This window comes from Pteronotus mesoamericanus, unplaced genomic scaffold (assembly GCF_021234165.1).
Source record: "Pteronotus mesoamericanus isolate MK-2021 breed Mesoamerican mustached bat unplaced genomic scaffold, CSHL_Meso_final contig_214, whole genome shotgun sequence".
NCBI classification, from domain to species: Eukaryota; Metazoa; Chordata; class Mammalia; order Chiroptera; family Mormoopidae; genus Pteronotus; species Pteronotus mesoamericanus.
In genome coordinates this window covers 5,980,213-6,007,367 of record NW_026555089.1, presented here as the reverse complement: position 1 = coordinate 6,007,367, position 27,155 = coordinate 5,980,213, and the positions used below count along the sequence as shown (strand labels likewise).

General features: G+C 62.9%; 1 protein-coding gene across 1 annotated transcript in view; it reads right to left on the bottom strand.

Moving 5' to 3' along the window:
- Nucleotides 1-27,155, bottom strand: part of MACROD1 (mono-ADP ribosylhydrolase 1) — a 136,689-nt gene that overhangs the window by 2,826 nt on the left and 106,708 nt on the right. Inside the window, exon 4 of the mRNA XM_054570982.1 lies at nt 11,020-11,049. Within this exon, the coding sequence (XP_054426957.1) occupies nt 11,020-11,049 (30 nt within the window). The remainder of the gene's footprint in view (nt 1-11,019; nt 11,050-27,155) is intronic.

Sequence of the window (27,155 nt, the reverse complement as noted above, 5' to 3'; positions counted from 1 at the left end):
CTCTCACTGCCTGTGCCAGTGGGGCACATTGCCAAGTCCTTTCCCCCGAGTGTCCACTGCCACATCTGGAAAATTGGGACAGTGACACCTCCGCAGGGATGGGGTTGGCATCCAGGCCAGGAGATGAGGACCCTCCTCTGGCAGCTCCCCAGCTCCCACTGCTCCCAGGCCTGTGCCAAGGGCTCCTTGGGCACCAGCTGCTGGCTGCTCACAGTGCTGGGCAGCAGGAAAGGACCGCTGCCTCTCCATTCCACAGACGCACACATGGAGGCCCTTCCTCCTCCATCACAGTCCCACCCCAACATCTTGGCGCAGCTCCAGGGACGCCAGCTGGACCAGCCCCCTCTTCTGTTTTCTTTTGTGCCCTATGGGTCCCAATTAAACCTCATTTTGCAACTTCACTCTAAGCTGGTCCCAGGAGATTTCCCAGCGCATCCCACAGGTGGGGTTGGACGGGGTGGAGGAGTTGGGGGAACCCTGGAGGGGATCTGGGACTGGGCCCCTCACCCTCTCCTGTGCAGGGAGAACGGCAGCTGCAGCCCGTGGGAGGGGAGGGGAGTGTCCACGTGCTGCAAAGAGTACAGCCTGGCATGGACAGCGTCCACGTGCGGTGTGTCTGCTGAGGGCGGGGGTGCTGGCTGACCACCCAGCACTGTGTGCTGCAGCAGGAGCTGCGGAGCTGGGCAGCTGGGTTCAAATCCCCGCATCGCCAGTCACAGATGTGGGACCCAGGGTACATCCTCACTGGATCTCCATGGCCCCATCTGTAAAATGGGATAATGGAGGCTATCGAAAGGATTAGGTGAAGCCACTTCCTGTGCCGCCGGAAGTTTTAAAGCACGACCGCGGGACTATTTAGCAGGGGCACTGACCTCTTTTCCCTTAGACTGTCAAGTTAAAAACAAACAAACAGCCAACAAACACAACAATAGCCATCTAGTGTGAATGAATTAAAATTATACTTATCTTTTTTGTCAGATCTGCAACAAATATATTTTTTGATGTGCTGCAGAATTTTAGTAATTAGTTTACGTGCCCTGAGATGAAAAGAAGAAATTCGCTGCTATTGGTGCTAAAACTAGTGCCTGGCGTGAGTGATGACAACGTGCGTGCTGGTTGTTTTATTGGGACCATGGACGGGCTGGGAGGTGGCGTCCAGGCAAGGTGTGCTCAGGCTGCTCGGCGTGTATGCGATGTGCCCAAGCCAGCCCTCCCGGGACATCCCAGCCCTGCCCAGTGGTGCCGGCCGCTTGGCACCCGGCTGCCTGCCACCTCCCTGTGCTGTCGGCCCTGCCAGTGACCTTGGCCTGCTGCTGGGGAGAGGGGGTGGCATGCGGAAGTGGAGCTACCTGAGATCTGTGTGCAGGGATTTACTGTTTCCTGCAGAAGCGGACGGGCCTGCAGCCAGGCCTTCAGGGCCAACCTGGAGGCACAAGGTGGGAGGAGGGGAGGAACTGGAGCCTTCTGGGCAGCCTCCAGCCCGGGCCGGCCCTGTCACTGCTTTGTCCGGGCCAGGGGAGCAGTTCCCTCAAAGCCGAGATGAGGGAGGGGCCTTGGCACTGCCCCTGGGCCAGAGCCCAGACCGGCCCCTCCTGCCACTTGCCTGTCCAGCGCCAGCTTTGTTTTCTCCCATGTCTGAGTGCCAGAGGGGACCCTGCCGTCTCAGCCAGAGGCCCAGAGGGCTGCCCTGCCCCTGTTTCTCCAGGCCCCGTCCTGGGCTCGCAGGAGGCTAAGCTCAGCCCTGGAGCCCGCAAGGGGGAGGCTTTGAGGGGCTCCATCCAAGGAAGGGCCCCCTCCCCTCCCCGCCTGACCCTGGGGCTTCTGGAAAAAGCTCTAGGCCCTGGCCCCTGGGGCTGCCTGGTGGGAGAGGACGTCCCCAATTCATATCAGTTGACCCCTCCGTCCCCTCCCTGGCTCCCCTCAGCCACCTTCAAACAAACCACAAACCTCCATCTTAACCTCCCTCGCATCCCCTCCAGCAGGAAACTGGTGTCCCTCCTGGGGAGTCTGAACTTCCCAGCAGCTCAGGCCTGGACCCCTCCCTCCCGCCCCCGCCCAGAAGTCTGCCCTGGGCCCACCCCGCCCCTCTGCCACCGCGCACCTGCCAGGTGCTGAGCGGTTTCCCTTCCGGCTCTTGCTCCACCCTCGCACTGCCCCAGGAGGCGCTGCTGGTTTTCCTGCTTTTGAGAATTTGAGGCGCAGAAGGTGAGAGACTTGCCCAAGGTCACACAGCTGTGCCCTCTGCTTCCTCCAGGGCACAGAAAGGGTCTGTGCCCCTCACCCCCGCCCTGGGCTGTCTGGCTCCTGCCCGCTCTCCTCACCTACTCTGGGAAGACAACGTCTGTACCTGCTGTGTCAGCGTCCCTCCTCACTGCCAGCGCCTGCAGCCTGGCTCCTGTCCCCCTCCTCACGTCAACACTTCCCCCTCCCAACAGAGAAACAGCTTCTCAGAGGTCTGTGGCCACTCATTTTGCTTGACTGTCCAGCCGCGCCCACCCAGCAAGGCTGCCTTGGAGACCCTCTGTCCCCTGTCCTCTGGGCCCCCCCCCCCCCCGACGCTATCTCTCCTGCCTGATTCCTGAGCTCCTCCGACGCTGCTGCTGTCTGGGGACCCTGTCACCCTCTGCCCCAGCCCCGATCCTCTGGGTCCCAGACACTCCCCCCAGATAAGCCCAGCACCCTGCTTGGGAGCCACCCCCCACCCTCCGGCCAGCAGTGCGGCCTCCACGCCCCACACTCAGCCCCTCCTCCCCGGGCAGCCGGGCAGCCGGGCAGGACACCGGGAGGCCGGGGGAGACCAGGCGTCCTCACTGCCGGCAGGCAGAGGCGGAGGCGGGTGGGCTCCTGTGGGGGCCGTTTGCCAAAGCATTTAGGATACATTGGCCGCTATTTAGGGTGCTGTAATATTCATGAAGGGAAGATTAGATATTTAAATTTATTCAGCAATAAATGCGTCTCAGTGGGGGAGCATTCCTCATGCTAAACAAACAAGTGAGTAGGGGCTAATTAATTATTTACCGGAGGCAAGGAGGCCTGCGGCCAGGGGGCCGTGGGGCAGCTGTGCCGCCAGAGGGCAGGGGGCCCTGACCAGTCTCCGTCTCCCCGTCTCCCCGGGTCCCCTCTCTGGCGGGTCTGGCCCCTGCACACCCCTTCTGTGGTTTCTCTTCCCAGAAATCCTGCCCACAAGCGTGCTGGTGGCTTCGGGCAAGTCACCTCACCTCTCTGAGCCTCAGGGAGCCGTGCGGAGGACTGAGGTACGCTGAGTGGTGGCCTGGGGCGCGAGACACCGAAGGCCTGAGTGATTTAGCAACTCGCCATTAGAGGAGCACAAAAGCCAAGAGTCAGAAGCCCATCTAGAAGCACTGGGGCTGAGGGCCCCGGCTCCTCCACCCTACCAGCCCCTCGCTGTGTCCCCTCGCTCTCTGCACTCAGTGTCACGTCTGCGCAGGGTCAGCGATAGCGCCCCCTCCAGCGCTGGCATGAGGGCCCGGTGGGAGGCTTTATCGCTGTCACCCCGTTTTATAGATGGGGACACCGAGGCCCAGCCACAGGCTCTGCAGACAGAAGAGTACTGTGCCCCGCATGCTCTGAGCCCCCTTCACTGGAGGGACGGGATGAACGGCTGGGGGTTGGGTGTCCCCGAGAAAACCCTGGGAGTAAGCTTGAGGCCCGAGGGGGCTGGGGACAGCCACGCCCTCGAGCCTGGGGAGTCACCTGGGTCTGGGCCCTAGGGGTCACATCCCACCCGGACACCTGGGTGCTCCGCCTGAGGCGAGCCCTTCCCAGCTACCTCAAGACCAGGACCGAAAGGACAGATGTGGAGACAGTCCCTGAGAGGGCACCAGGCCCAGCCATAATGCCTGGACGAGTGACCGCCCAGCGATCTTGTGCCCTGCATCCCCTGGCCTGTCCTGCGCTCTCCTCCTCTGTTCTCCTCCCTGGCCCTGACTCAGCTTTGGGGACCACAACCCCGCGGGACGCCCCAGTGCCGGGACAGATTTTGTGCTTCTGCCCACAGCCTCCCGGTCACTCGTTCATTCAACAAGCGCACGCCAGCCCCCAGCCCTGTACGAGGTTTGGCCTTGGTCTATTGGCCCAGGAGGGGTACAGAGCCCACCCCAGCCAGGCCCCACCCTCGCGGTGCCAAGGCGGGTGGGCGCCCCAAGGGAGAAGATAGATGGACGACAGCTCCGTGATGTGATCTGAAATTCATTATGGGGTGAGATCAGCTCCTTAAATGGGGATTTGAAAACATTAGGGCTTCATTATGTACACAACGGCAGCGCCTCATTCATCATGCAAAAATCACTCCCGTTATTAAAAATCCCCGTGGCAGCTGCGTGCAGGGCCTCGGTGGCATCTCGCCTGCTGGGGGCAGGGCACGGCCCTGCCGGCCTGCGCTGGAGCCCCTGGGGGGCAGAGCCAGTCACCCCTCCTACTCAGGGAGGACCAGCTGAGCAGTGGGGGTGGGGAGGGCCGCTTACCTCAAGGGACTCGGTGCCTCAGTTTCCTCATTGGTAAAATGAGGAAGCTGGTGGCACGTCCCATAGCGTGGGGGTGAGAGTGTGCGCGGTTCTGCAGGGAGAGGCTCCGCAAGGCCCTGCCCTGCGCGCAGGGCTGGTAGGGAGCCCAGGGCCTTTCCTTGGGGAAGGCGCTGTCACGCCCCTGCTCCCGGCCCTCACCCGCTGCTCCCACGTGTCCATGAAATAAAACCCTCAACTCAGAGTGAGGCTGGGGCTCCCCTCCCCGCGGCACAGCCCGTCCAGACAGGTCGGAGGGGGCACGCTCCCCCGCCGGAGCGCGGCGCATAGCAGCGCTCTGCGAGGGTGTGGACTGGTGCTTGGCCTTTGGGGCCACCTGTTTCCTCGGAGCCCAGCCCAGCCCAACCCAGGGAAGGGCTGGCCGCAAACAGCCTGGCCTCGAGGGGCTCGAAGGACAAGGGGTCTACCCGCTGTGCCAGGCCCAGCTAATCAGAGCTCCGGGCCCGGAAAGTGACTGCGGACTGGCGGCACGGACACTGGGCTCGCTAGCAAACCAGGCAGATACTCGGAGGCCTTGCTCACCCTCCTGGGCCTGGCTGTCTATGAAGAGCGGAGAGCAGGGGGGAGAGAGAGCGAGAGAGAAAGGAGAGAGCACAGGAGAGGAGGAGAAATGGGGAGAGGGCACGAGCCAGAGAGACAGCATGAGAGAGGAATGGAGAGAAAGCAAGGAAGAGCGGGAAACAGCAAGAGACAGACCCCAGCGAGGGAGCGGGACACAGAGAAGGAGCATGACAAGCCAGTGGGACAGAGACAGAGGCTGAGACGTGGGGGTGGGGACAGGGAAAGAGGGCACCACCTTCCCCCCAGGATCATGGGGCCTGTGTGAAGAAGAAAGAGGTTGTACCCAGGATGGCTGATTCTGCCCCTGGCAAGGGACTGCCATGGTGACGGGGGGGCGGGAATCTGCACATGTGCACACAGGTACTTGGGCTGCGGGCAGGGTGGGGGACCTGGGCACTGCGGGGCCACATACGGGTCGGCACGGAGCACCTGCTCTTAGCCAGGAGCTGGACGGACCGGCGCCTGTGTGCGCCCCTTAGCGGGGTGGTGGGATGGGGAGCAGGTGGGACTCAACCACACAAACCAAATCTGACTATTCAGGGCGACTGAATGCCGGCCCGGGGGCGGGGGCAGGGTCTGCCGTGTGCGCCGAGCGTGCCACCGGGAATGTGGCAGGCCCCGAGAGCCGGCGCGTGGTGGTCTGGGAGGCTGGCCTGACCCCGAGGGGAGTGAGCAGAGAGGCTGCGGAGGGAGGGCCGAGGGGCCCTGGGCCCGGCAGCAGCATGTGCAAAGGCCCCGGGCCAGGTGAGAGCGGTGACGTGTGTGATGCACCTAGGACACTGGGGTGCACGGTGCACACGTGCAGACCTGCACGCGGGCACAGGGAGCAGGGCCTGGGCAGCCAAGGGGGCCGGAGGGCAGGCAGGCACTGGCGCCTGCAGCTCTGGGCGGCGCCACTGACCTCCGGCAGGAAGACAGTGTCACTGGCTGTGAGTGTGAGAGTGGGTGTGGGAGGGGTGGGGGCTCCATCCTGCTCTGCCACCTGCACCTGTCAGCGACCTGCCTGATGGCGGCCCCATCGACCCTCCGGCCAGCCCTTCGGGGCGCTGGCCGGGCGGGAGCAGAGATGGCGGCCATGCAAGCGGAGGAAGGCGTCCCTGAATTAATCTGTCACTAAAGCTTGGCCGTGGCAGGCGCAGTCATGATTTAGATGAATAATTGAAACGCTCCGATACATTTATTATCCCTTTAGTGCAAAAGTGGCAGAGAAAGACGAGGGGTAATTGAAAAAGCGCGCACAAATCTCCCCGAGAAAGCCAGCTCCTTATCGCCGGGTAAACATTTCAGTCCTAATAAACAGGAGAGACACACGTCAGGGCCCTGTCGATGCCCATCCTGATTTAGGGCCCGCCTCCCTTCTTACCATACAATAAGAGAGTGTTAAAATTTTTTTTTTATTTTTTTTTTATCAAGCCAGTAAAAGGCTCTCCAGGAGGGAGGTGGGAGAGCAGAAGAGCGCCTGGTGGCTTCCAGGCCTGAGGGAGGCGGGGGCGGGGGGGCTGCCCAGCCCCATCGGGCCCCTCTGCTGCAGACTCTGGGCCCTCCACCTGGTGCACCTCTCCACCCTCTGTACCTGTTGAGCTCCTATTCAGCCGTTAGGGCCCAAGTCAAATGCCCCCTCTGCTGGGAAGCTTTCTACCAAAATGGGTCTCTGTGAGGGCAGAACCGAGTCCCAAGTCCCGGTGTTGGACTCAGGCACTCCCTGCCGTACGCCCACACTCAGAAAGCACCCTGGGAAAGAATGGGGAGGGGGCGCTCCCCCAAGACTCGCTGCTGCCAGAATCACCTAGCGAGGCCCCACGGCCTGCTGGGGGCTCGGCCCCAGTGTGAGGCAAGCCCAGGAGCCCCGGACCCTGTGGCGCAAGTCCTTTTGGCCCCAGCAGCCCCCGGGGGCTTTCACTGAGGCTGGGGGTGCCCCACCGGCCCTTCCCCGCTCCCCGGAGGCTGCAGGCCGCTCCCACTCTGAACCATCACACCCTAGCAGTAAAATCCAGCTCGATGCACCAGAGGCCTGCGGGCCAGGCCACTCAGCAGCCCTGGCTGGGTGGCTCAGCTGGTTAGAGCATGGTTCTGATATGCCAAGGCTGTGGGTTCGATCCTTGCTCAGGGCATATCTAAGAAGCAACCAATGGATGCCTGAATAAGTGGAACAACAGATTGGTGTTTCTCTGCCTCTCTCAAATCAATTAAAAAAAAAAAAAAAAAGCAGCAGCCCAGGCCCCTGCCCCCCTTTTGAGAGCCTCCTTCTGAGCTGATAGCTGCCCCAGGCCCTGCTGCTTTATCCTGCTGTCCTTCCCCCCGCCCCCCCTCCCCCGCCGCCCGCGCAGGGCTGGCAGAGCTCCCCAGGGCAGTTAGGGCTCCTAGGGCAGGACCCAGCACACAGAGCGTGCAACTAACTGCCCTGCGAAATCCCCCAGCACCCTGCTCCTGAGGAGAGTACATTCTAGGGGAGACAGGCAATGAGAATACGCCCCTCGCCCTGGCTGGTGTGGCTCATTGGACTGAGTGCCGGCCTGCAAATGAAAGGGTTGTGGGTTGGATTCCCAGTCAGGGTCCGTGCCTGGGTTGCGGGCCAGGTCCCCAGTAGGGGGCGTGAGAGAAGCAACCACACATTGATGTTTCTCTCCCTCTTTCTCCTTCTCTTCCCCTCTCTAAAAATGAATAAATAAAATCTTTAAAAAAAAAAAGAGAGAGAGAGAGAGAACAAGCCCCAGACACTGTCTGTTCGGGGGGTCAGTGCTGTGGAAAAGGCGCAGAGCAGGTGAGGGGGGCAGCTGGGCTGGCCAGGCAGCCGCGCCAGCGGCCAGAGCAGGCCAGGTGGGGCTGGTGCTCGTTAAATGCCTGTGTGGCTGGGTGGCCGGGTGGTGATGGGAGCAGGGTGGGTAGGTGGGTGGGCAAATCAATGGGCGGAGGTGGGTAGAGGCCTGAACCCCTCATGGTGGACTCAGGAGAAAAGGGTGGAACTTCAGGGCCCACCTGGGAAGACCGGAGTCGTCTGGGCAGAGTCAGCTGGGAGCTCGGGCCTCCCGGCCCAGGCTATCCTGCCTCTGCCCCCGCCCTGGAAGGGAAGGAGGGTGGGGTGAGGCTGGGGTGAGCCTGGGGCAGGGCACGGGGGCAGCCCTGAGGGCAGAGACGTCCCAGGGATTGGGGCCCTCTCCCTCCCAGCCCCAGGAGCATGACCGGCCCCCTCAGCCCCAGCCTTGCCCCAGCCCCGGGCCCCTCCCTACCACCTCCACCTTGTTCCAATCACATTAGCAGAGTGACAGGCCCAGCGAGTACTGGCGGCGGCTCCATAAATCTCAGCCAGCGTTAAAAGGCTAGACTCCGGGCCCACTTCCTCCCGGGTCCTGGCTCGCCCCATCCATCTCTGCGTCAGTCAGGCCGCATTGGGGGCTGCTCCAGCCCCCGCTCGCCCTCAATGACGCAGGAAGGGGGGTTGGAAGGACCCCTACGGGGCCTCCCTGCTTCGTCTGGCCAGAGCAGGTGCCCTTTGACCTCCCAGAGTGAGGTCACCAGGCCACCTACGAGCCACACCCTGCCCTGCTAAAACCTCAGTGGTCCCCACACCTCGCCAGCAAGTTCTTCTCTTAACACGTGAGGCCATCCCGGCCTTCACCTGTTGTTCATTTATTCATTCCACCGCCCTTTACTGAGCACCTGCTCCGCCGGCCAGACACCCCCTCCAGGTGCTGGAGACACGACCATGCCCTGAGAGCTCTCGTTCTCAGGGGGACAGACAGTAAACAATGGATGTGATAAACAAGTAAATGAAATGGCAGGTCAGGAGGGGGCGCCATAAGGGAAAGAAACACTAGAGCAGCGTGAGGGGCCAGGAGGCTAGGTGGGCGGGCAGGCAGGCAGGCAGCTGCAGTTTCAATTCCGGGTCGGCATGGGCCCCAGCGAGAAGGCACCATGCAAGCAAAGGCTTGTAAGAAGTGAAAGGAGTAGCCGCATGGCCACGTGAGGAAGAGTGTTCTGGGCAGCGGGAACAGCCTGTGCAAAGGCCCTGAGGCAGGAGCCGGCCAGGCCTGCTCTCGGAAGGAAGGCCAGGGTGGCCGGCGCAGAGGGGGAAGGGCGGCCGTGTGGTGGGGAGTCCGAGAGGCAGCCAGGGACAAGTAGGCCTTGGCCTTGGAGGAGTTTTGCGCAGAGGAGGGATGTCACCGGACCCAGGAATTAGAAGGCCCACACCTTCTGGTGAACCTTATCTTCAGACACTGAATGGCTAAAAATCCAGCCCCTCAGGTGGCCTCAGGCTCCCGCCTTGCCTCCCCCCTCCCCTCCCCTCCTCTCCTCCCCCCCCTCGGACCTCCCCTCTCCTGAGAGTCAGGCGCCCCCAGGCCCTCCCTCCCTTTTCTCAGCACACCCTTCCCACTGCTCCCCACCGGCTCCCTCCGACCCAATCCGCGCAGGCCAGTGGGGGCGCCACCTCCTTCCAGGAGCCACCTGGTGCCCCAGCCTGGACAGGTGCTCCTCGCCAAGCCCCACCCTACTTGTGAGCACCTCCAACACACACAGGCCACCCTGTGTAACAAGGGGTGCTCTCATCTGGGCTTTGCGCTCTGGGACGGTGAGCAGAGACCAGGCCCCCTGGTGCCCGGCAGATCTGTCCCAGCGCCCAGTTCAAGGCCTGGCTCACAGTAGGTGCTCAGGCACCAGGTGACGAATGAGCGGAGGGAGGCGAGGGTGGCTGTGGACAGAGCAGGGCGGGCATCAAATCAACAGGGCCCCAGCCTCCTCCAAAAGGACAGGCTTTGGAAGCGGGTCCTAGCTGGCCTGTCTGTGCCCACCCGAGTCCTCCAGCGAAGCCCCCGCATTCTGTGAGGCCTCCAGGGTAGCTGTGACCTCCACAGGGACAGCTGGAGGAGAGGTGGGGAGGGAGGGACGGAGGGAAAACATCTCCAGCCACAAACAGACCCCCCCGGCACGTCCTGGCCGGTCACCGACAGCTCTTAGTGCCGCTCTTATTTATTCCTGACCTTCGCTGCCCCTTTTATTTTTCCCCCTTTTAAAACCTGGCCTGGGCCCCGCCACCGCTGCCGTAAACACAGCCCCCGGGATTTATCCGACGGCGCATTAACCCCTGCCCCCTGCCTCACCAATCATCCTGCTGCCGGCGCCGACAGCGGGCAGCCCGGCCGGAGCGGCCCGGGGCCAGGGCCGTGGGGCTGGCGCGGTAGCCTGGGCACTGCTGGCCGGGCAGGAGGCCCTGGGAGGTCGGGCCTGCCCCCTCCCGCGGCCCCTGCTGACCCCGGCCTGGCCACGGAGCCCACCCTGACTTCTGACCTCCTGCCCACTTGGCCCCGTGGGAACCCCGCCTCCTGGTGGTCACCACCGACAGGGAACACGCCGGCGTTCTCAAGGGTTAGCGGTTGGCAGGGCTCTCCCTGACTGGGAGACCTTGGCCTGGTTTTGCACAAGAGCACAGAGGGTAATTTTGCCCTTCCAGGCAGGGAAACTGAGGCCAAAGGGGCGCAGAGCATATCGAGGGCACGTCAGGGTCAGGAGCAGGGCTGGCTTTCCCCCCCACACCCGCGGATCCCAGTCCCCGGCCCGGGCCTTTTAAAGCCCCACATGTCCCCCTCGCCCTCCCAGGAACAAACCAGGAGGCCTCTGTTCAGGTCACCCAGCAGTGAGGGGCCCAGGGCTGCCATCCAAGTGTCTGGCTTTGCCTACAGTGACGGTCGGTCGGTAGACCAGACAAGACCGAGAGGGAGGGAGGCAGAAAAGGAGAGCGGGGACACGGCGGGGGCGATGGGAGGCAGGCCGTGGCAGTGCCGACGGTAACAAGCTGGGCACGGGGGCGGGGCGGGCCGGGCCGGGCCGGGCCGGAGGAGAGAAGCAGCTGTGGAGGAGCCGCAGCACCCAGCCCCGCGCCCCCCACGCCCGCGTCCCCAGACCGCAGGAAGGATTCACTCACCGCCGCCTCCTCCGAGCAGGGAGCTGTTGGCTGCAAGAAAAGAGACAGAAAAGGCCGGTCAGTCAGGGAGTGGCTGGTGGGGCAGGCTGTGTGGGGGGTGCGGAGGGGCTGCCTGCTGGGCCTCCCGTCTCTGGGCGCAGGGTCTCCTCTGAGGCAGTGCCGAGAAGGCGGAGGGGAAGGGGCGGGACTTCCTCGTCCACGGATGCCTAAGGGGGCCTGGGGTTTGTAGTGGTGAGGGAGGGCCGCAGAGCCACCAGGGTCCTGCCTGCTCACCCCGGAAGCAGCTGCATGTGGGGTCTCAAGTGGCAGATGACCTGCGACCACGCCTGTCTATTCGTTCATTCATTCATTCTTTCATTCTTTGGCCCCACAGTATCTCCTGAGGCCGACCTGAGCCAGGCCTGGTGCAGAGATGTGGGACGAACAGGGCCCTCCTGGTCCCTGCCTGGGGGGCTCACCAGCTACAGAGGGACACAGACATGAAGCTGCCACAAAACAAACTATTATTGCAGACTTGGTCAGCGATCGACGGGGCTGGGGGAGAGCAGGAGACCATGGACCGGGGCTGGGGGTGCCTAACAGATGACGGCGACTGTGTGCAAGGTGAGGGCCCAGCTCTGGGCGGCGCGGTGAGGGCCCAGGGTGAGGGCCCAGGGTACTCAAGCCCAGGCCAACAGACGGGTGACTTGAGAGTCACTTTCCTCTGTGCCTCAGTTTCCTCAGAGAGAAAGGGACAAGGGAGCTCTGGCCCTTGCCCTGTCCCTTGACCAGAGCTGGCCTGCCAGCTCCTGGGGCTGCTCTGTCCATCTGGCTCTGCTGGGCTGGCTGCCCCCCGCCACCTCCCCATGGGGCTGACGTGGGGGCAAAGTGAAGCTGGCAGCCTCTCCACTGGAATGTGAGGCCCGTTCCGGTCAGCGCCCCTCCACAGCAGGGGCTCCGGTTCCTGGCCACACAGCTGCACCTGGGGTAGCTGCTGGCGCTAATGAGGGCGGAGGATGGCAGAGGAGGGCGGGCAGGCCCCAGGCCCTGGTGCTGCCCAGAGGGGGACCGGCTGCACCGCAGCCCCTGGGGCCCCAGGAGCCTGGCTCCCAGGCAGGGCCTCCAGCCCCACACCGCTCTGGCACCCGCCCTACCTCCCCAGGTCGTGCTGTGTGAGGGGCACGCGCAGCAGAGCCCGGGCCAGGAGCGGGGGCGCTTCCGGCTGGCCAGGCTGCAGGCCCCGGGTGCCCCTCGGAAGCTGCGGACGCTGCTAAGTGGTGTCGGCGGCTCTGAGTGGCTGGTCTCCCACAGCTGACAGCTCCTCGTCTGGGGAATAATTAATTCCACAGCCCGAAAACCCAGGGCTGCTAGTTGCCACGTTACTTGCCAGATTAATACAAGCAGCTAATTAAGATGGAGAGACGAGGAGCGGCTGGGCGCTCCCAGAGCAGGGCCGGGGGCTGCGGGGGGCTCGGGGGAGGCGGGCGAGGCGGCCGGGCCAGGCCCCCGTGAAAGCAGGAGGGGGCCCCGAGGGACGCCCCTGCGGACAGGCCAGCGGCCGAGGGGCTGGGCCTGAAACAGCCCAGGAGGTGGCCTCTGCCCAGGCACAGGACAGAGCGAGCACTTCACACAAGTGATCCTGTTTACTGTCATAACAAAGCCACAGGAAAGAGCTGCTGTTCCCCTTGTGTGACTAAGGGAAACCGGGCTCAGGGGTCGCGGGGCGCACAGCAGCAGCAGGATTGGAAGGGGGTCTGTCTGACTCCGAAGCCAAGCAGGAGAGTAGGCCAGCCTCAAGGCAGACCGCCCCGGGGGCTGGCCTGGGGAGGCTCCCCTCCAGGCCAGGGCCGGGCGGCCTCCTCCACGCTCAAGTGGAGCAGAGCACACAGTAGGCCTGCCCCCACCCCAGCAGGTCCACCCCAGACGCGGCCAAGGGGCTGGGCGTCTGGCCAGCCCTGCCCTAGAGCCGGCGGGGCGTCTCCGGTGGAGGGGCTATGACTCCCGCGCCACCCTGCCCCCGCCCCCGCCACAAGGCAGTCCTGGCGGCTGTCGGAAGCTGCCCTAGGTGGCCCTTCCCCACCTCCCCCATCACCTCCCTCTCTTAATTAACACGAGCTGCAAATGAGCTGGCTCCCACTCTCAGGGCTCCGTGCCCAATGGGCTGGCTGGGAGCCTCGAAGGGGCGGGAGGGGAGGGGGCCCTGACCTGCTGTTCTGCAGGCCCCTGTTGGAAGGGGATGCCAAGCCCCCATCTGCCCCCCAGACCCCTCTGTGCGTGACCCTGCCCAGGTGACGGAACTGGGGTGAGCTGCCTGCTGTCTACCAGGCCAGGAATATCTGGGAGCTGGGGGGGGGGCCTGGGGCAGAGGAAGGGCTCTGCCAGGCTGAGCTGGGAGAAGGGCCTGCCAGGTGACCAGGTGGCACTGCCTGCCACAGGTGGGAAGGGGCAGGTGGGGCTGACACTGCTGCTCAGACCTGGGCTGCACAGCGGCCTGGTCTCTAGCTTGTCCCCGTCTCAGCGGGTGTCCCAGGAGACTGCTCTGCAGGGTCCCTTGCCTCCAGCCACCATGCTCAGCAGTCCCGTGGGTGGGGACTCGGGGGAAGGGCAGTGGCCCGGTGGGCTGCGCCCCGTGCTCCCCTGCTCTTTCTCTGAGCCCGCGTCTGGCTCTCCCTCCATGACCCTGGATGCTGGGCCCCGCGCTACCCCCGCAAGGCTGACTAAGGTCCTCGGCTGGGCCAGGCTGCCAGGGCATGGCCTGGGCTTTGGAGAGAACACTGAGAAAAGGGGGTTGCAGCACCCAAGACACCAGCAGGCTACGCCTTGGGTGCGCCGCCTGGCCTCCCTGCTGCCCAGGCCAGGGCTGGCTCCTCCTGCCCCACCCCCCGCCCAGATCCGGCCTTGGGTTCCTGGCTCCTGTGCCTTCTGCTGTCCGCTCCTGCCGCCCCGCTCTGCCGGGGTTCAGACTCTAAACAACAACTAGCGATTAGCCCATTTCTCAGATGGGGAAACTGAGGCTCACTGAGAACCTGGGGAGGAAGGAAAGGGGCTTGAACAGGGCAGCTGCCCATCACTCACTTTCTTCACTTATGCCCCCTCCCTGTGTCTGAAAGGGCTCCTGACCCCTTCCTGCTGGGGCGCGGTGACAGCTGAGCCGCCAGAGATGTGGGGACGGGCACTGGATTTCCAGCCTGGGAGTCCTGGCTCTACCCAAGGGGCTCAAACCTGCCCCAGGGAAGTCGAGGTCTTTGAGCTCACGAGGGGCTGGGTGAGCGGAGCCCCGGCCTCACCCTGGGGGTCTAGGGAGGAGCTTGAGCCTTATTCTGGTTTTGTATTCTGTGTGTATGTTTCTGGGACAGAGGGGGCGCCTCGGGGCTGGGGCGGCCTGGTCTGAGCCTGTGGGTCGGCCCCCACCAAGTGCGAGGCGACCCAGCCCTGCTGTGTCCCTGCCGTGGATGTGCACGCACCTTGCTCCGCTGGACCCGATTAACTGGCTCCAAGCCTCAGTGCTGGGCCATGACCTTGGGGTGGAAATGAGGCCCGCGCCCCTGGCCACCAGTCGCTGCCAAATCCTCTGTGCCCTGATGGGGGCCCACCGGGTCAGGGACAGGGGGCCTGGGGACATCAACTGCTCTCTCCCGCGGGTCCGGCTGGCTCTCCTCGGCCCCCACACCGCTGCCCAGGCAGAGTGCTTCCCCAGACCCCCGGCCCGCACGTCCTCGGCCCCAGCACCTCCCCCACCCCTGCACCTGCTGTCCCTGTGGGCAGGGTAGGGTCGCTCTCCAGTCTGTGCTCCAACTCCTGACCTAGTTCATGGGCTGGCGCGTGGCCACCGCCCAGTGAAAGGGAGAATGCTTGGCTGCTGTCACTGCAGGTCAGAGGAGGCCCCAGGGCAAAGGCAGGCCCACGGGCCCCTTCTTCACTCTCTACACAAAACATTTCAATTGGGTGCCAACCATGTGCCAGGTGCCACCAAGCGTACAGACACTGTCCCTGGGAGGAGGGGAGCTCCCAGCCCTGGGAGGGGGCGGGAAGAGGCATGAACTTGCCACAGGGAGCGATGTGCCAGGGCCGATGCAGGCTGAAGCCTGGGCAGGCTTCCCAGAGGAGGTGGCGGGTGAGCTGAGGCTGGAGGGAGGCAGCGCCTTCAGAGAGAAGAAGGAAAGACAGGCAGGGAGGGGCGGGGCCGGGCAAGGGCAAGGGAGGGGCCTAACGGGTCAGAGGATGTTCCTGGAGAGGGTGAGGGCCCTGCTGGGGGGGGCCTGACTCCCCGGGCGGGAGGGAGGGTTGGAGGGGCTAAGGGGAGCGGGATGGGAGGGGCAGGGTTGAGGGGCAGAAGGAGTCACTGCAGCACACGGATGCTTCTTCCTCCTCTGGCCACCTGGCCTGTCCCTGCTCCCGACAGCAGCAGCTCAGTGGCAGGACGGTCCCCGCCTTGAGGGCCCAGCCATGTGTCTTGGGCCCACAAAACTTCCTGGGGCCCATGATAATGCTGTCATTTCTTTTAAGGAAAAAGCAAACTTTAAGGTTGAAGAAAATGTTTTAATATATAATGTTAATATATTTGTCTTTATGCCAATAAAGTAATCAAATCTAACTTTAATATTTTTTATGGAAGAAGGGCCCACCACGGCAGAAGTGCCTGGGCGGAGGCCAGGTCAGCTCCGAACTCACGCGGGCTCGTTCGGTCCGCACCCCGTGCGGAAGGCACCGTGACTAACCCATGCGGCGGAGGAGAGAGCCGAGCCGTGGAGGGCGACCGTCACACTCTGCAGATTTGAGCGCCTCCTGTTTCACCCCCAGCGTCTTGATCAAGCCCTGGCCACAGCTCACCTTGGCTCTCAGGATAAAAAACAAGGCCCTCGCATGCCCCGGGCCCATGGGCCCCACTGACTCCCCCTCCTCGCTCCCCCTCTGCCCTCCGTCTCTCCCTCAGCCACCCTCCAGATCCTCAAACTCACCCCACTGCCCGCCCCAGGGCCCTTGCCTGAGCTGATACTTCTGCCTGGAAGATGCCCTTGCCCCCTCCCACCCTGGGAGTCAGCCCGGAGGAGCGTGTCAGCCACCAGGGCCTGGAGCGAGTCCCTTGTCATGCCCTCCCGTGGGTTATGAATCGCTGTCTCCAGCATCTTTGCCTCCCCGGTGCAAGTCTGCCGACCCTGGCACCCCACTGCCTCGCCCTGTGTGTCTCATCCACAGCGGGGTCCCCAGCTCCCAGCACAGAGCCCAGCGCACCGCATGTGCTGGCTAGCAATTTACTGAACGAACCAAACAGGTTGTACGTGGCTTGCGCCCAGAGTCCCTCAGCCAGGCGGCCCGGCGCCTGCCTGGCTCTGAGGCCGGGGCTGGGTCTTGTGGAGGAGTCCACCCCTCAGGCTGGGGCCAGCCCTCGGGAGGCAGGACCCGGGGGCAGTGTGCTGGCCACAGCGCGGCCCCAGGGCAGTGGCGGGAGGTGCGGGAGGAGCTGCCTCGGCTTTTCCCTGCTGAAGGAAACCCTCCGGCCTTGGCTGGGGGCGCGGCACCAAGGGAGGTGCGGGGGCGCCGTGCGGGGGCTGCTGCCAGAGAGGAGGCTCAGCGATCTGGGGAAAGTGCTGAGCAGGTTACTGGGAGATGCCTGCACGAGGGCATAGCGGTGACAGCGGTGACATTGAGCCCACGCAGCCCCTCTGTATGCCTCTGGAGGCCACTGCTGGCACGTGCCCTGGCCTGTCCTGGCCTCAGATGCCTGAGAGGCCGCCATCCAGGCTTGGGGAGCTGGGGCTGGGCCGCTTCCTCCTCTGTGAGGCCAGGTCTCAGCCTTCTGTCACTGACAAATACACATCCAGCCCCGACCACGTGCCAGGCCCTGGGGCGCCGCCCTGCGGCCCTGCACGCACAGCTGGTCATCCAGCCGGGGCTGGGGAAGGACAGCACGAGAATAATCCTGAATGAGAGAACGGGTCAGCTCCCGGGGTTGGGAAGGGGACCAAAGGGAGAGGAGAGTGGCAGACAGGCGGGTGGGGGCTGATCTAGGGGAGTCAGGAGCGGCCTGGTGGGCGTGAGGCACACCCGGGGCTGCCGTGGCTGAAGCAGAGAGAGTGGGGGAGAGAAGCAGGAGAGAAGGTCAAGGGCGAGGGAGGCAGGAGGGGGGCCGTACGCTATGGTGCTGTCTGGAGGTCCCTTTCCAGACCTCCCTGTGCGTCCCAGCAGGGCCCTTGGTGGTTCACTGCGCTGGTCCGTGCTGGCCTGCCTGCCCCGGGGCCGGGCCCCCGCTGCCCACCTGTACCCCCGAGCCTGGCACAGGGCCTGGTACCTACGGGGTGATGGCTGATCGCTGCCTGGCTGCTGCCCCAAGCTGCTCCTGCAGAGTTAGGGTAGTGGGCTTTGCTCTGGGAAGATCAGTCCCATTGCCCCCCACACGCCCCAGGCCAGTGGTCTTCTTGAAGGTGAGTTGTTTAAAACGTGTTTTAGTTGAGAAACACCCTGTGGAGTGAAATGTAAAATGTAAAATGTGCTGACTTTTTGAAGATAAAACAAAAGACTTCAAAGGCATCTCAAGCTGCTAGAAGTCCCCCTGGTTTGACAAGCTCTATCCCCCCAGGCCAAGGGCATTGTCCTCTAAGGTGGGGCTGCCCGTGAAAGTGTGAGGGTCCCCAGCTTTGGGGGAGCTCGTAGGGGCCAAAGGGGCTCACGTTTATCAGCACTGACCGCAGGCTTTCACGCAGGATCTCTGCCCCTCATCTGAATGTGACACATACACCCCTTCCCGCCCTGTTTACAGATGGAGAAACTGAGGCCCAGGGAGGCGAGGTGACTTGCCCAAGGCCACAGCCCTTATGGGCAGGAGCCAACGCCCTGATGCTTTGCCAGGGCTGATCCTGAAGCCCCTGGCTGCACCCTTGGACTTCAGCCAGTCGCTCTACCCACTGGGGCCTCAGTTTCCTGATCTGTGGGGTGGGAAGGTCATTTTACTGACTCCCTGGTGGGGCAGAGATGATAAAGTATAACATGCCCGTAAAACTATTATGGCCTCATAGAGTGTCACAGTGGCAATGGGCGTGGAAGCTGGGGTCCCCGGGCGCAGGGAGTCCCCAGCTGTCCCTGGTCAGCCAGGGAAAAGGGCGAGGTCAGCCTGCTGACAGGTCGGATTAATAGCAACAGTAATAACCACGGCAGCTTCTTATCGAGGTTTGTTCACCATCTTCCTAGGGAGAGCTGTGGGGACTTCGCTAAGTGTGCAGCTCCAGTCTACAGAAGGGGAAACTGAGGCTCAGCTAGGGGCCTGGCCCAAGACCACACAGGTTAGGGTGGTGGAGACGGGACTCAGAGCCCGCTGGTCTGACTGCAGAGCCCAGGACTGTACGCATCCTGCCCAGCCAGGCTCGGCTTGTTTGCCTCTGGGACTAAGCCCCTTCCCCACCTTCCCTAAGCAAAGCCCTGCGATTCCTCAGAGCTACCGGGAGGTGTACGCAGCGGGGGGCCATGTCTAGGACGCCCCCTCACTGGCCCTGATGCCTCTGCCTCCCCGAACCTTCAGTCCGGCCCCCCACGTCCCGGCCCCCACTGCTTGTTCGCCATGCCCACCCCTCCCCTCAGCCCCTCCCTGGCCTGTCCCCGGTGTCCCATCCCAGGCCTCGCCCTGCAAACGCCACCCAGTCAGCCATCAGCCTCGACCCTGGTGACTTGGTTGTGATTCCCGCCAGCCTGGGCCTCTCCTTTGTCCCCTCCTGCCTGGGTCCCTTGGACTCCACCCCTGGAGCCCCAGCCTCCCAGCCAGACATCCCCCAAGCTTGACCCCGAACCGTCAGACCCCCAAACGCCTCAACCCACTCTCCAAGCCCCTTCCCCAGGCAGCCTCCACTTGTTGGTGTTTTGTTATGTAAGAAATTCATGGATAATATACATAAACCTAATAGACACTAACAAAAGGCAAAAGAAAACTGCCTTGCCGGTTAGCACATCACTCAGATTCAGCTAGCCCCTGTTCACATTTTCCTGTAGGACCTTTCGGACTTTAAACAAAACCAAAAAATGGTTAATAGCGTATTTATCAAGCAAATTCTCTGTGCCAGGCACCGGGCCAAGTATTTCAGGTGGATTCTTTCATTTCATCTTTCCCTCCCCCAGGGCCTGGTGAGAGTGGTTCCCCACTCTGCAACTGAGGCTCTGGACTTTGAGCGACTGGCCCAAGGTCACGCAGCTGGGCGGGGAAGTGGGGAGCCAGGGTCTGGATCAGGCAGTCCGACTTCCGGGAGACCCTTGAGGGCTGCAGCAGGGCAGGCCAGATGGGCTGCCTGGGCCTCCCCTCCCCCGGGAGCCAGAGGGCAGGCGCCCAGTGTCCCACCATTAGCATAACCATGAACACGAGCCTCCCTGAAACCCAATTACCAGGAGATGGCTTGGGCCCCAGCCAGCTGGGCGCAGTCTCCATCTTTGCGGGAGCAGGGGCTGGGGCCCAAGGGAGCGTGGGCGGGTGGGAGAGCTGATGGCTGAGGGAGAATGTCCTGGAGGGGGGTCCTAGACGCAGCTTTGACCCCACTGGTCAGTCCCTCTGGACAGTCCTAGCTACCCCCAAAGACAGGTCACAGGGTCTTCCACCCCTAGCCTGCTGGGCGACCCCAGGCAGCTCCTTGCTCTCTGAGCTTCCGTTTAAAACCAGGGGCTGTTTGGGCAGAAGACAAACCCTGGGTTTGGAGGAGGAAAGTGCTTCGTGGCTGTGAACAGCCAGGCAGGCTGGGCCTCCACTTCTAACTACCTCCCTGCACCCTGCTCTATGGCCTGGAAGGAGGCCCGCCCACCCACTGGCTCCTCCCTCAGGGGCCCCTCCTCTGTTGCCCTGCCCATCCACTCCATTCTCCCCAGCAGCCGGGGATCCTTTTCTATTGATTTCATGTGCACAAAGCAGGCGCGCATGCACGGCCCCTGGACCCCGCCACCAGCTCAACAGTTACACTGTCACAGACGAGCCGAAGCCTCCCCTCCCCGTCCCCGCAATCAGCAGGTATCTCCCTGAGACTTTTACTGTGCACGTCCCTCGGCAGGATAGTCCCTGGGTCTGCACATCTTCATCTGCTATAAAGAGGAGCTCCTGGGACTGGTCGTCACTGTTCACACAGGGCTTGGGAGACTGGCCCGGCCGGCCCGAGCCGCTCCAGTCGGTCTGTTTTCACTGCTGTATAATATTCCAGGCAGGGACTGTCCCGCACTCACCTGCCCGTCTTCCCACTGACCAGCAGGCAAGTGTGCCAATTTTGCCTTTTGCACACCCAGCTGCAGGAGCATCTCACACACTCCCCGTGCACACATCTGCTGGGATTTATGTCAGGTGAATGCCTGGGAGCGGGGCTGCTGGGCTGTGGTATATGCACATCTTTTACTTCACTAGTTATTGCCAAATTGCTCTCCAAAGTGGTTGTTCAGATGATCGCTCTAAAATATAAATTAAATCATGTCACTTCCCTGCTTCAGACTCTCAAATAGCTTCCGATTACACTGAGAATAAAATCCACACCCCACTTCACGAATGCCTGGCTGCATCCCACACTCTGTTCCCTCCAACTTCCTGCCCTCCTTTCTCTCCCTTCAATAGGCCTGGCTCTTTCATGCCCCAGGGCCTTTGCACATACTGCTCCATCTGCCTGGCACACTTCTTTCAGCTCTTTCCAAACAGGTTCCTTCTCTTCTTTCAGGTCTCAGTGAATATGTCACCTCCTCCGAGAGGCCTTCCTTGACTACCTAGGAAAAGTACCTCCCTCCCTGTTCCTCTTATCACACTGTTTATCTCTGCTGCAGCTCACACCGAGGTCTGTAATGATCTCATCCTTGAATTTGTTTGCTGACGTGTTACCAGCACAGTAGCCTGTGGGAGGACCTAGTCTCCTTTGGTCGTCCCTGTACCCAGAGGCCAACACGGGCTCAGCACTGAAGAATTGCCCTCAGTGCAGCTCATTCATTCACTAGACATTGACTAGGGCCAGGCGGGTTGTAGTGTCTGGAGGGTGGGTGAGCTGTGTGTGTGTGGGGGGAGGTGGGAGGAGCTGCGGGAGGGGCTCTGCAGAGGGGGGCATGGCCCAGCTCCTGGGCCTGGAGCCTCCTCCCACGGCTGTGCACAGCCCCGGCCGGGCAGGTGCTGGAGCCAGGGAGCAGCAGGGCCCGCCTTGCCCTTTAGGAAGATCCTCCTCAGAGCTGAGGGGGGGCGAATTGAAGGGGGTGGGCCTGGGGCCAGGGCCGGTGGTGGCCTAGGATGGGCTGACAGAGGGCCAGGTGGAGAGCAAGGCTGAGCCCACAGAGACAAATGAGAGGACCCTGGGAGACAGGGTTGGGTCGGGCATGGTGGGGTCAGCTGTCAAAGGTGGCTCAATCGGGTCACTGGAAGGAGCACTTTGTGTGTGAGCTGCCCTGCTCCTGCCTCCCTGCTCCAGCCTCTGCCACTACCTGCCCCGCCCCCCGCCCCACCGCCCACCACCTTCCATCAGGCGGGAAGCTGGGAGGGAGCTTCCTATTTCGGAGAGGGCAGCAGAAATCCAGAGGCTCCCCTGATCCCCGGCGAGGCACCCTTGACCTAGGCCTGACCCTCGCGTGCAGGTGGGAAACTAAGGCCCGGAAGGAGGAGCCAGAGGAAGGCTGCGTAGCGAAATCTCCCCTGTTGCTTTCGGAACAGGACATGCTGCCAGGAGACAGAACAGACACCACCCTCTTCTCTATAAGGACAGAAGGGAGGGGTGGCGGCCTGGGGCCCAGGGGGTTTCAGTTAGACAGCAGGGAGGACTTCCTTGGAAACTGTCCCCCGACACAGCCTTGTCAGGCCTGCCTCCCCGGGCCGCTTGTGACTGATGGCTCCCCTGCCTGACTGCGGCTCTCAGGACCAGGGACTTGGGGCCGGGGCGGGGGGCTGGTGGCGGCTCATTCAAGGGCACTCAGAAGAGGCCGGTTGACCTGGCTCTGGACTGAGTGTCCCTTCAGTGGGAGTGACCAGGGGCCTGTGTGAAGGGCCAGGGGGCTGGGGGTGCGGAGAGTCCCAGCTCCCTCCCTTCCTCGGAGTTGGGGGCCGGGGAGCCCACAGCCCCCCAGCCCTGTAGGCCTGGGGGCGGCCATCTTACCCCCTTCCAGGCCATGTCCTATGGGGGACAAGACAGGACGCCCCTGGGCCGGGTGCCCCTCCCCACTGCCTCCCTGACCTCCCAGCTGGGGCTCCCCTCTGAGGAGGGAGGAGGAGGAAGAGGCTGGCAGTAGTGCCATTGGTATGCAAGGCCCTGCCTCAGCCCCTCCAAGGCCCGGCCTTTCTGCACAGCTCTTTAAGAGTCCCTCCTAGGCAGCAGCAGCTTGGCAGCTTGGCGGTTGCTGGGCAACCCCATCCTCTCCCCCCCATCGCTTGCACCCTCCCCCCACCCCTCCCCTCCTCTGTGCCTCCTCCCAGGCCAGGTCTCAGCAGCACACTTAGCTTGGCGCCTGCCAGGCCTGGCTGCACCTGTGCCCAGCAGGTGAGGGGCCTTGCGTGACCCTGCCCAGCCGCGGCCCTGGGCCACAGCTCTGTGCCACCAGGACTTGAGGAGGGAGACCCTAGCTCAGTACGTCCCACCTGTAGACGCCTCCTGCCCGGCCCCCCGTGCAGCCGCTTCAGCTGCCCAAGTTCTTGGATTCTGCTGGGGGCAGGCAGAGAGGACCCACCGGGAAGGGCCCAGAACAGTCACCAGGGAGTCGCTCGAGCGTCTGGCGGGGAAGGGACCGAGGTAGTAAACGTGGACAGGGGTGGGAGAGGGAGTGGGTGAGGAGGGGCCTGGGGTTCCGAGGCCTGAGAGGAAGGCCTGCAGGGGGCCAGACGAGGCACAGCGGCGGGCGGTTTGGGGGTCCCCGGAGACCCGGCCCCAGTAGAGCCTCAATCTCAAAACCTGGGCACCTCCCACCCCACCATCCTTGGCCCTGGCCTCCTCTTCCCCTCCTTGGGAAGTCTTGGGGACCCTGCACTCTGGCGCCCCAATGGTTTGGGCACGTGCCCTCGCTCTGTCCCCCAAATTCCTTCCTTCTCAGGTTTGCGCTTGCGGCCTCACGTCTGCCTGCCATGTCCTTGCCCCCTGCCCGGGCGGCCCGCCCCCGAGGCCTCCGTGCCTGGGCACCGTGCGCCCCCACCCTGCCGTCCTTCTAGTCGCAGTTCGCTCACGTCTCCCTCCCTGCACTTGGGATGTGGGTAACAGGTGAATGGCAGCCAGAGTCAAGAAACGCTTAAATCACCATAAAAAGCATTAGCTCTTCTGGGAATAATGGCCCGGGAGTGAGTGGGTGAGGGAAGGAACGAGAGGCAGCCCGGGGGGCCTGGCAGAGACCAGGGTTGGGGGTGCAGTGCTGCCACTTCTGGGGAGAAGAGAAGGCTCCCAAAGCAGAGGGGGGCCCATCAGAGACAAGCCCAAGCAGGAGCCACCATCCTGCCCGGGCAGGCAGGCTGGCTTGAACCCTGGCCTGCAGGGCGGCCCAGCCTGGCCTCTGCGCAGGCCCCAGGTGGACCCTCTCTGACGTCTTTCTCTGCCGCTGCCCAGCCCCCACAGGGTCTCGGAACCACAGCTGTCTGTCCCGATCTGTCCCACTGCACCTCCCGCCACCCTCACCCCTACACACACCCAGACCCCCCCTCCGCCCCTGCCCCGAGGCTGGACGTGGGTCCTGTCCACTCCTGAGCCCCTGGAACTGCCTTCTTAGGGTCAGCGCCTAGTTTGGGACAGTTGTCACCATAGCCTGGCAGGGCTATTTCACTCGGCCCCTCAGCAATATCTGATAGCTCTTGCCACACACCAGGCCTGTGGCAGATGCTGGGGACACACAGGGACCACAGGAGGCGCAGGATGTCCCCTCAAGATGCTGCGAGAGATGGATGCCAACAAAACATGGGCTCTGTCCATTCAAAGCCTTCGCCATTGTGGTCTGTACTCACTCCTGGGGAAAAAACAAGCTGTCCGCCGCTCCCTGATCTCAGTGACGTCAAGGTGTCGTTCAGCAGATAAAAACTGTAGTCACACAAGTCACAGGTAATCACAGACTGAGTGAGCTAAGTGCTGCTGAGGAGCAGCTGAGGGAGCAGGGACTGCCAGGCGACCTCGTTAGGAAAGGCGGGGTTCAGTGAGGCCTCTGGGAGGGCAGGACCCTAAGCCCTGGGCTGGGGGGAGCAGGAGCTGGCTGGGCCTGCGAGGTGGCAGAGGGCAGGGAAGCGGGATGGTCTCAGTGCCTGGGGCGGGGTGTGTCCCGGGGGCAGGTGGCTGGAGCAGCTGTGCCCCCTCCCGGGCCAGCGGCGCCCTCAGGCCGGCCGCCCAGGCCAACCCTTTCTCGGTTGCACCAGCTCCCAGCGCCTGTTCTCAGGAGCTGCTGGCCACGTCCTGCCTGGCTTTGGTCCCCGATGTGCCCACTCCCTAGAGCTCCCTCTCTGGGACTTCTTCCTGGGCTAGGGGCCTTGCTCCCTGCTCTCCCTGCAGTACTGTGCTGGGACCCACCCCGCTGCCGCTGCACCCTGACTGCGTGCGTACCGGGAGCAGCCCCGAGCCCCAGCGCTGTGCAGGACGGATGGCAAGGCTTAGCGCACAGTGCGGGGCGGGCGCAGCAAGGTGGCCTTCGGACTGGGATCTGAGGAGCCGCTTGGACATCCTGGCCAGGGCTGGTGTGCCGGCCAGGTGCGCGCAGCCAGCCTGCCACAGCCGAATGCCCGTGGTTCATGGGGACACCCTGAGTGCGCCTGGAGGCCATGGTCTGAAGTCCTGGGGGTCTTGGAGGGCAGAGTGATGTTCTTGTGTCCCTGACCCAGGGCAGGCCCAAGCAGGGCCAAGGGTGGCATGACCTTGGTTAACAACAGTTTAGTCATGGTGAGACTGTCATACTAGCTCTGGCAGGTCTGTGACGGCCCCGGTAGGGTAAGAAAATTGAGGAGCAGCGAGGCTGGGATGGTGCCCGGGGTTGCCAGCGGGCACGTGGGGAGCAGAATCCAGGCCTGGGTCCCGTAGAGCGGGTCGGCAGCTGGCAGGGGAGGCGGGACGCTGCAGGCAGGCGGGGGCAGTGCGGTGGCTCGGCTGCCTGGTGGGAGGCCGCCACACCCTGCTGCTAGACTCTGCCCGGGTGACTGCCATCCTGGGAGCAGGAGCCGGGGCTCGTCGAGCCCAAGGTTGAAGCCACAAATAGTTCCCAGGTCACATGGCCTTGTGACCGAGAGCATCTCCGTGGGCGCCCAGCTCGGAGACGAGCTCAGGCCTCCTGGTCTGACCCCCTCTGCTTTGGGAGTCTCCTCTTCTCCCCAGAAGTGGCACCACGGCACCCCCAACCCTTGTCTCTGCCAGGCCCCCGGGGTTGAGCCAGGACCCGCCAACCTCGCCACTCACTGGCGCGCACAGGGGCCCAGCAAGCATTCGCTGAATGAACAATAACCTCTGGGAACCTTGCAGCTGACCGTGCCCTGGCTGTACTTCATTCCCTCCTGGCGCCCTGTCCTTCCATGAGAAAGGCCAGAGCCCCCAGGCCCTGCACACAGGCTTGGCTGACATCGTCACCTCACCTGCACCATGGTCCCCTCAGCCCCGTCCCCTGAACTCTGACCAAGAATCCCTCATCCCCAAACCACGGGTTCTTGCAGATCACAGCTCCCGTGAACGAGCCAGAATGAGCTTCTGGAGTCTGCCCAGAACATTCCTCCTGACCCCCTATGACCTAGATCAACAGCCACCTCCCTTGGGAAGCTGTCCTTGCACGGTGCAGCTGGTGGCCCCTGTGTCCCAGGGTCACTTGGTAATGGCGACGTCTGTCTGAGCATGATCCTGCAGACGCTGCTGAGCCCTGTCGGGGTGCCCATCCCTCCCGCTGGATCTCCCACTTTGCCTGGACAGGGTCCAGCAGGGCCTGCCTCACTTTTGGTCTTTGGTGCCCCCGACCCTTGCCCCACAGCGCTTGGAACACAGTGGACCTCCACAGTCTGTGAACTGTGGGCCGCCCCCGGGCACAGCTGAGCGAGTTGCGGAACATCAGCTTGAGGAAATATCACACAGTCATTAAGACCACAATTATGAAGATGGTATTTTGATATCTAAGAGTAGCAGTCAAATGGAGCCCTCTGCATACCATCCATTCCACCTCGCGGCACTGGTGCTGCTCTGGGCCAGCCCGGGGTTTGGCGTGTGGGTGACAGGGATGGAAAGGGGTCCCTTCCTCAAGGATCCAGTCGGGAGAGGAGGAAGACATGCGCATCGTTCCCGCGCAACACGCCAAGTGCCACGACGGGAGGGTTGACAGAGGCCCAGGGCCCCAACATCCACCCAGGGGCCTGGGCAGGTGGAATGGAAACCACACTGAAAAAATGACAGCTGACAGTGTGTGTGGACAAGCCTGGAAGGACGCAGAGAAACAAAGGCTGTTGACGCCACCGGCCAGTGGCATTGTGGGTGATTTTTCTTTTTTCTTTTTCTTCTTTTAAATTTTATCTATTTATTTTTAGAGAGAGGGGAAGGGAGGGAGAAAGAAAGGGAAAGATCAATGTGTGGTTGCCTCTCATGTGCCCCCTACTGGGGACCTGGCCTGCAACCCAGTCTTGTGCCCTGACTGGGAATCGAACCTGAGACCCTTTGGTTCTCAGGTTGGTCCTCAATCCAAGGAGCCACACCAGCCAGGGTGGTGATTTTTCTTTTCTTTATTATTGGTATAATGCTGTTTGGGCAGTAAATAAAAAATTGGGAGCCAAAAAAATAATAGGTGTTTGGTGAACTGAGTAGAAATCGGGAGAAGAAAGGCAGTTTTGGGGAAGGAAATGGGAAGGGAGAGGTGAGGAAGGACAAACGGAAAGGGCAAAAGGCAGGGGCACCCACTGTGGGGTCAGAGGTGGTAGCCGCAGGAAAGGACGGCCTCTGTCTGCTCCTGGGCGGGGCAGGAGGGATGGGAAAGCCCCGGGTAGGGTCGGGGCGGCGGGGGGGACACGCAGCATCCCTCCCCCAGGGGAATCTGGGAGTCTTTTCCCCCAGAGGAGATGTGGCTTGGCCAGGCCTTGCAGGACAGCAAAGAGCAGGGTGCGCTGGGCGCCTGGAAGGGCCTGATGCAGGCCTGGGGTGGGGACAGTGGGTGGGAGGTGTTGGGTTGGTTCTGGGGGGAGGGGTCTCAGTCAGACTGTGGGGAGTCTGGGTGTGGACCTGCAAGCAGTGGGGCCAGGGGAAGGGGGTGTCCTAGGC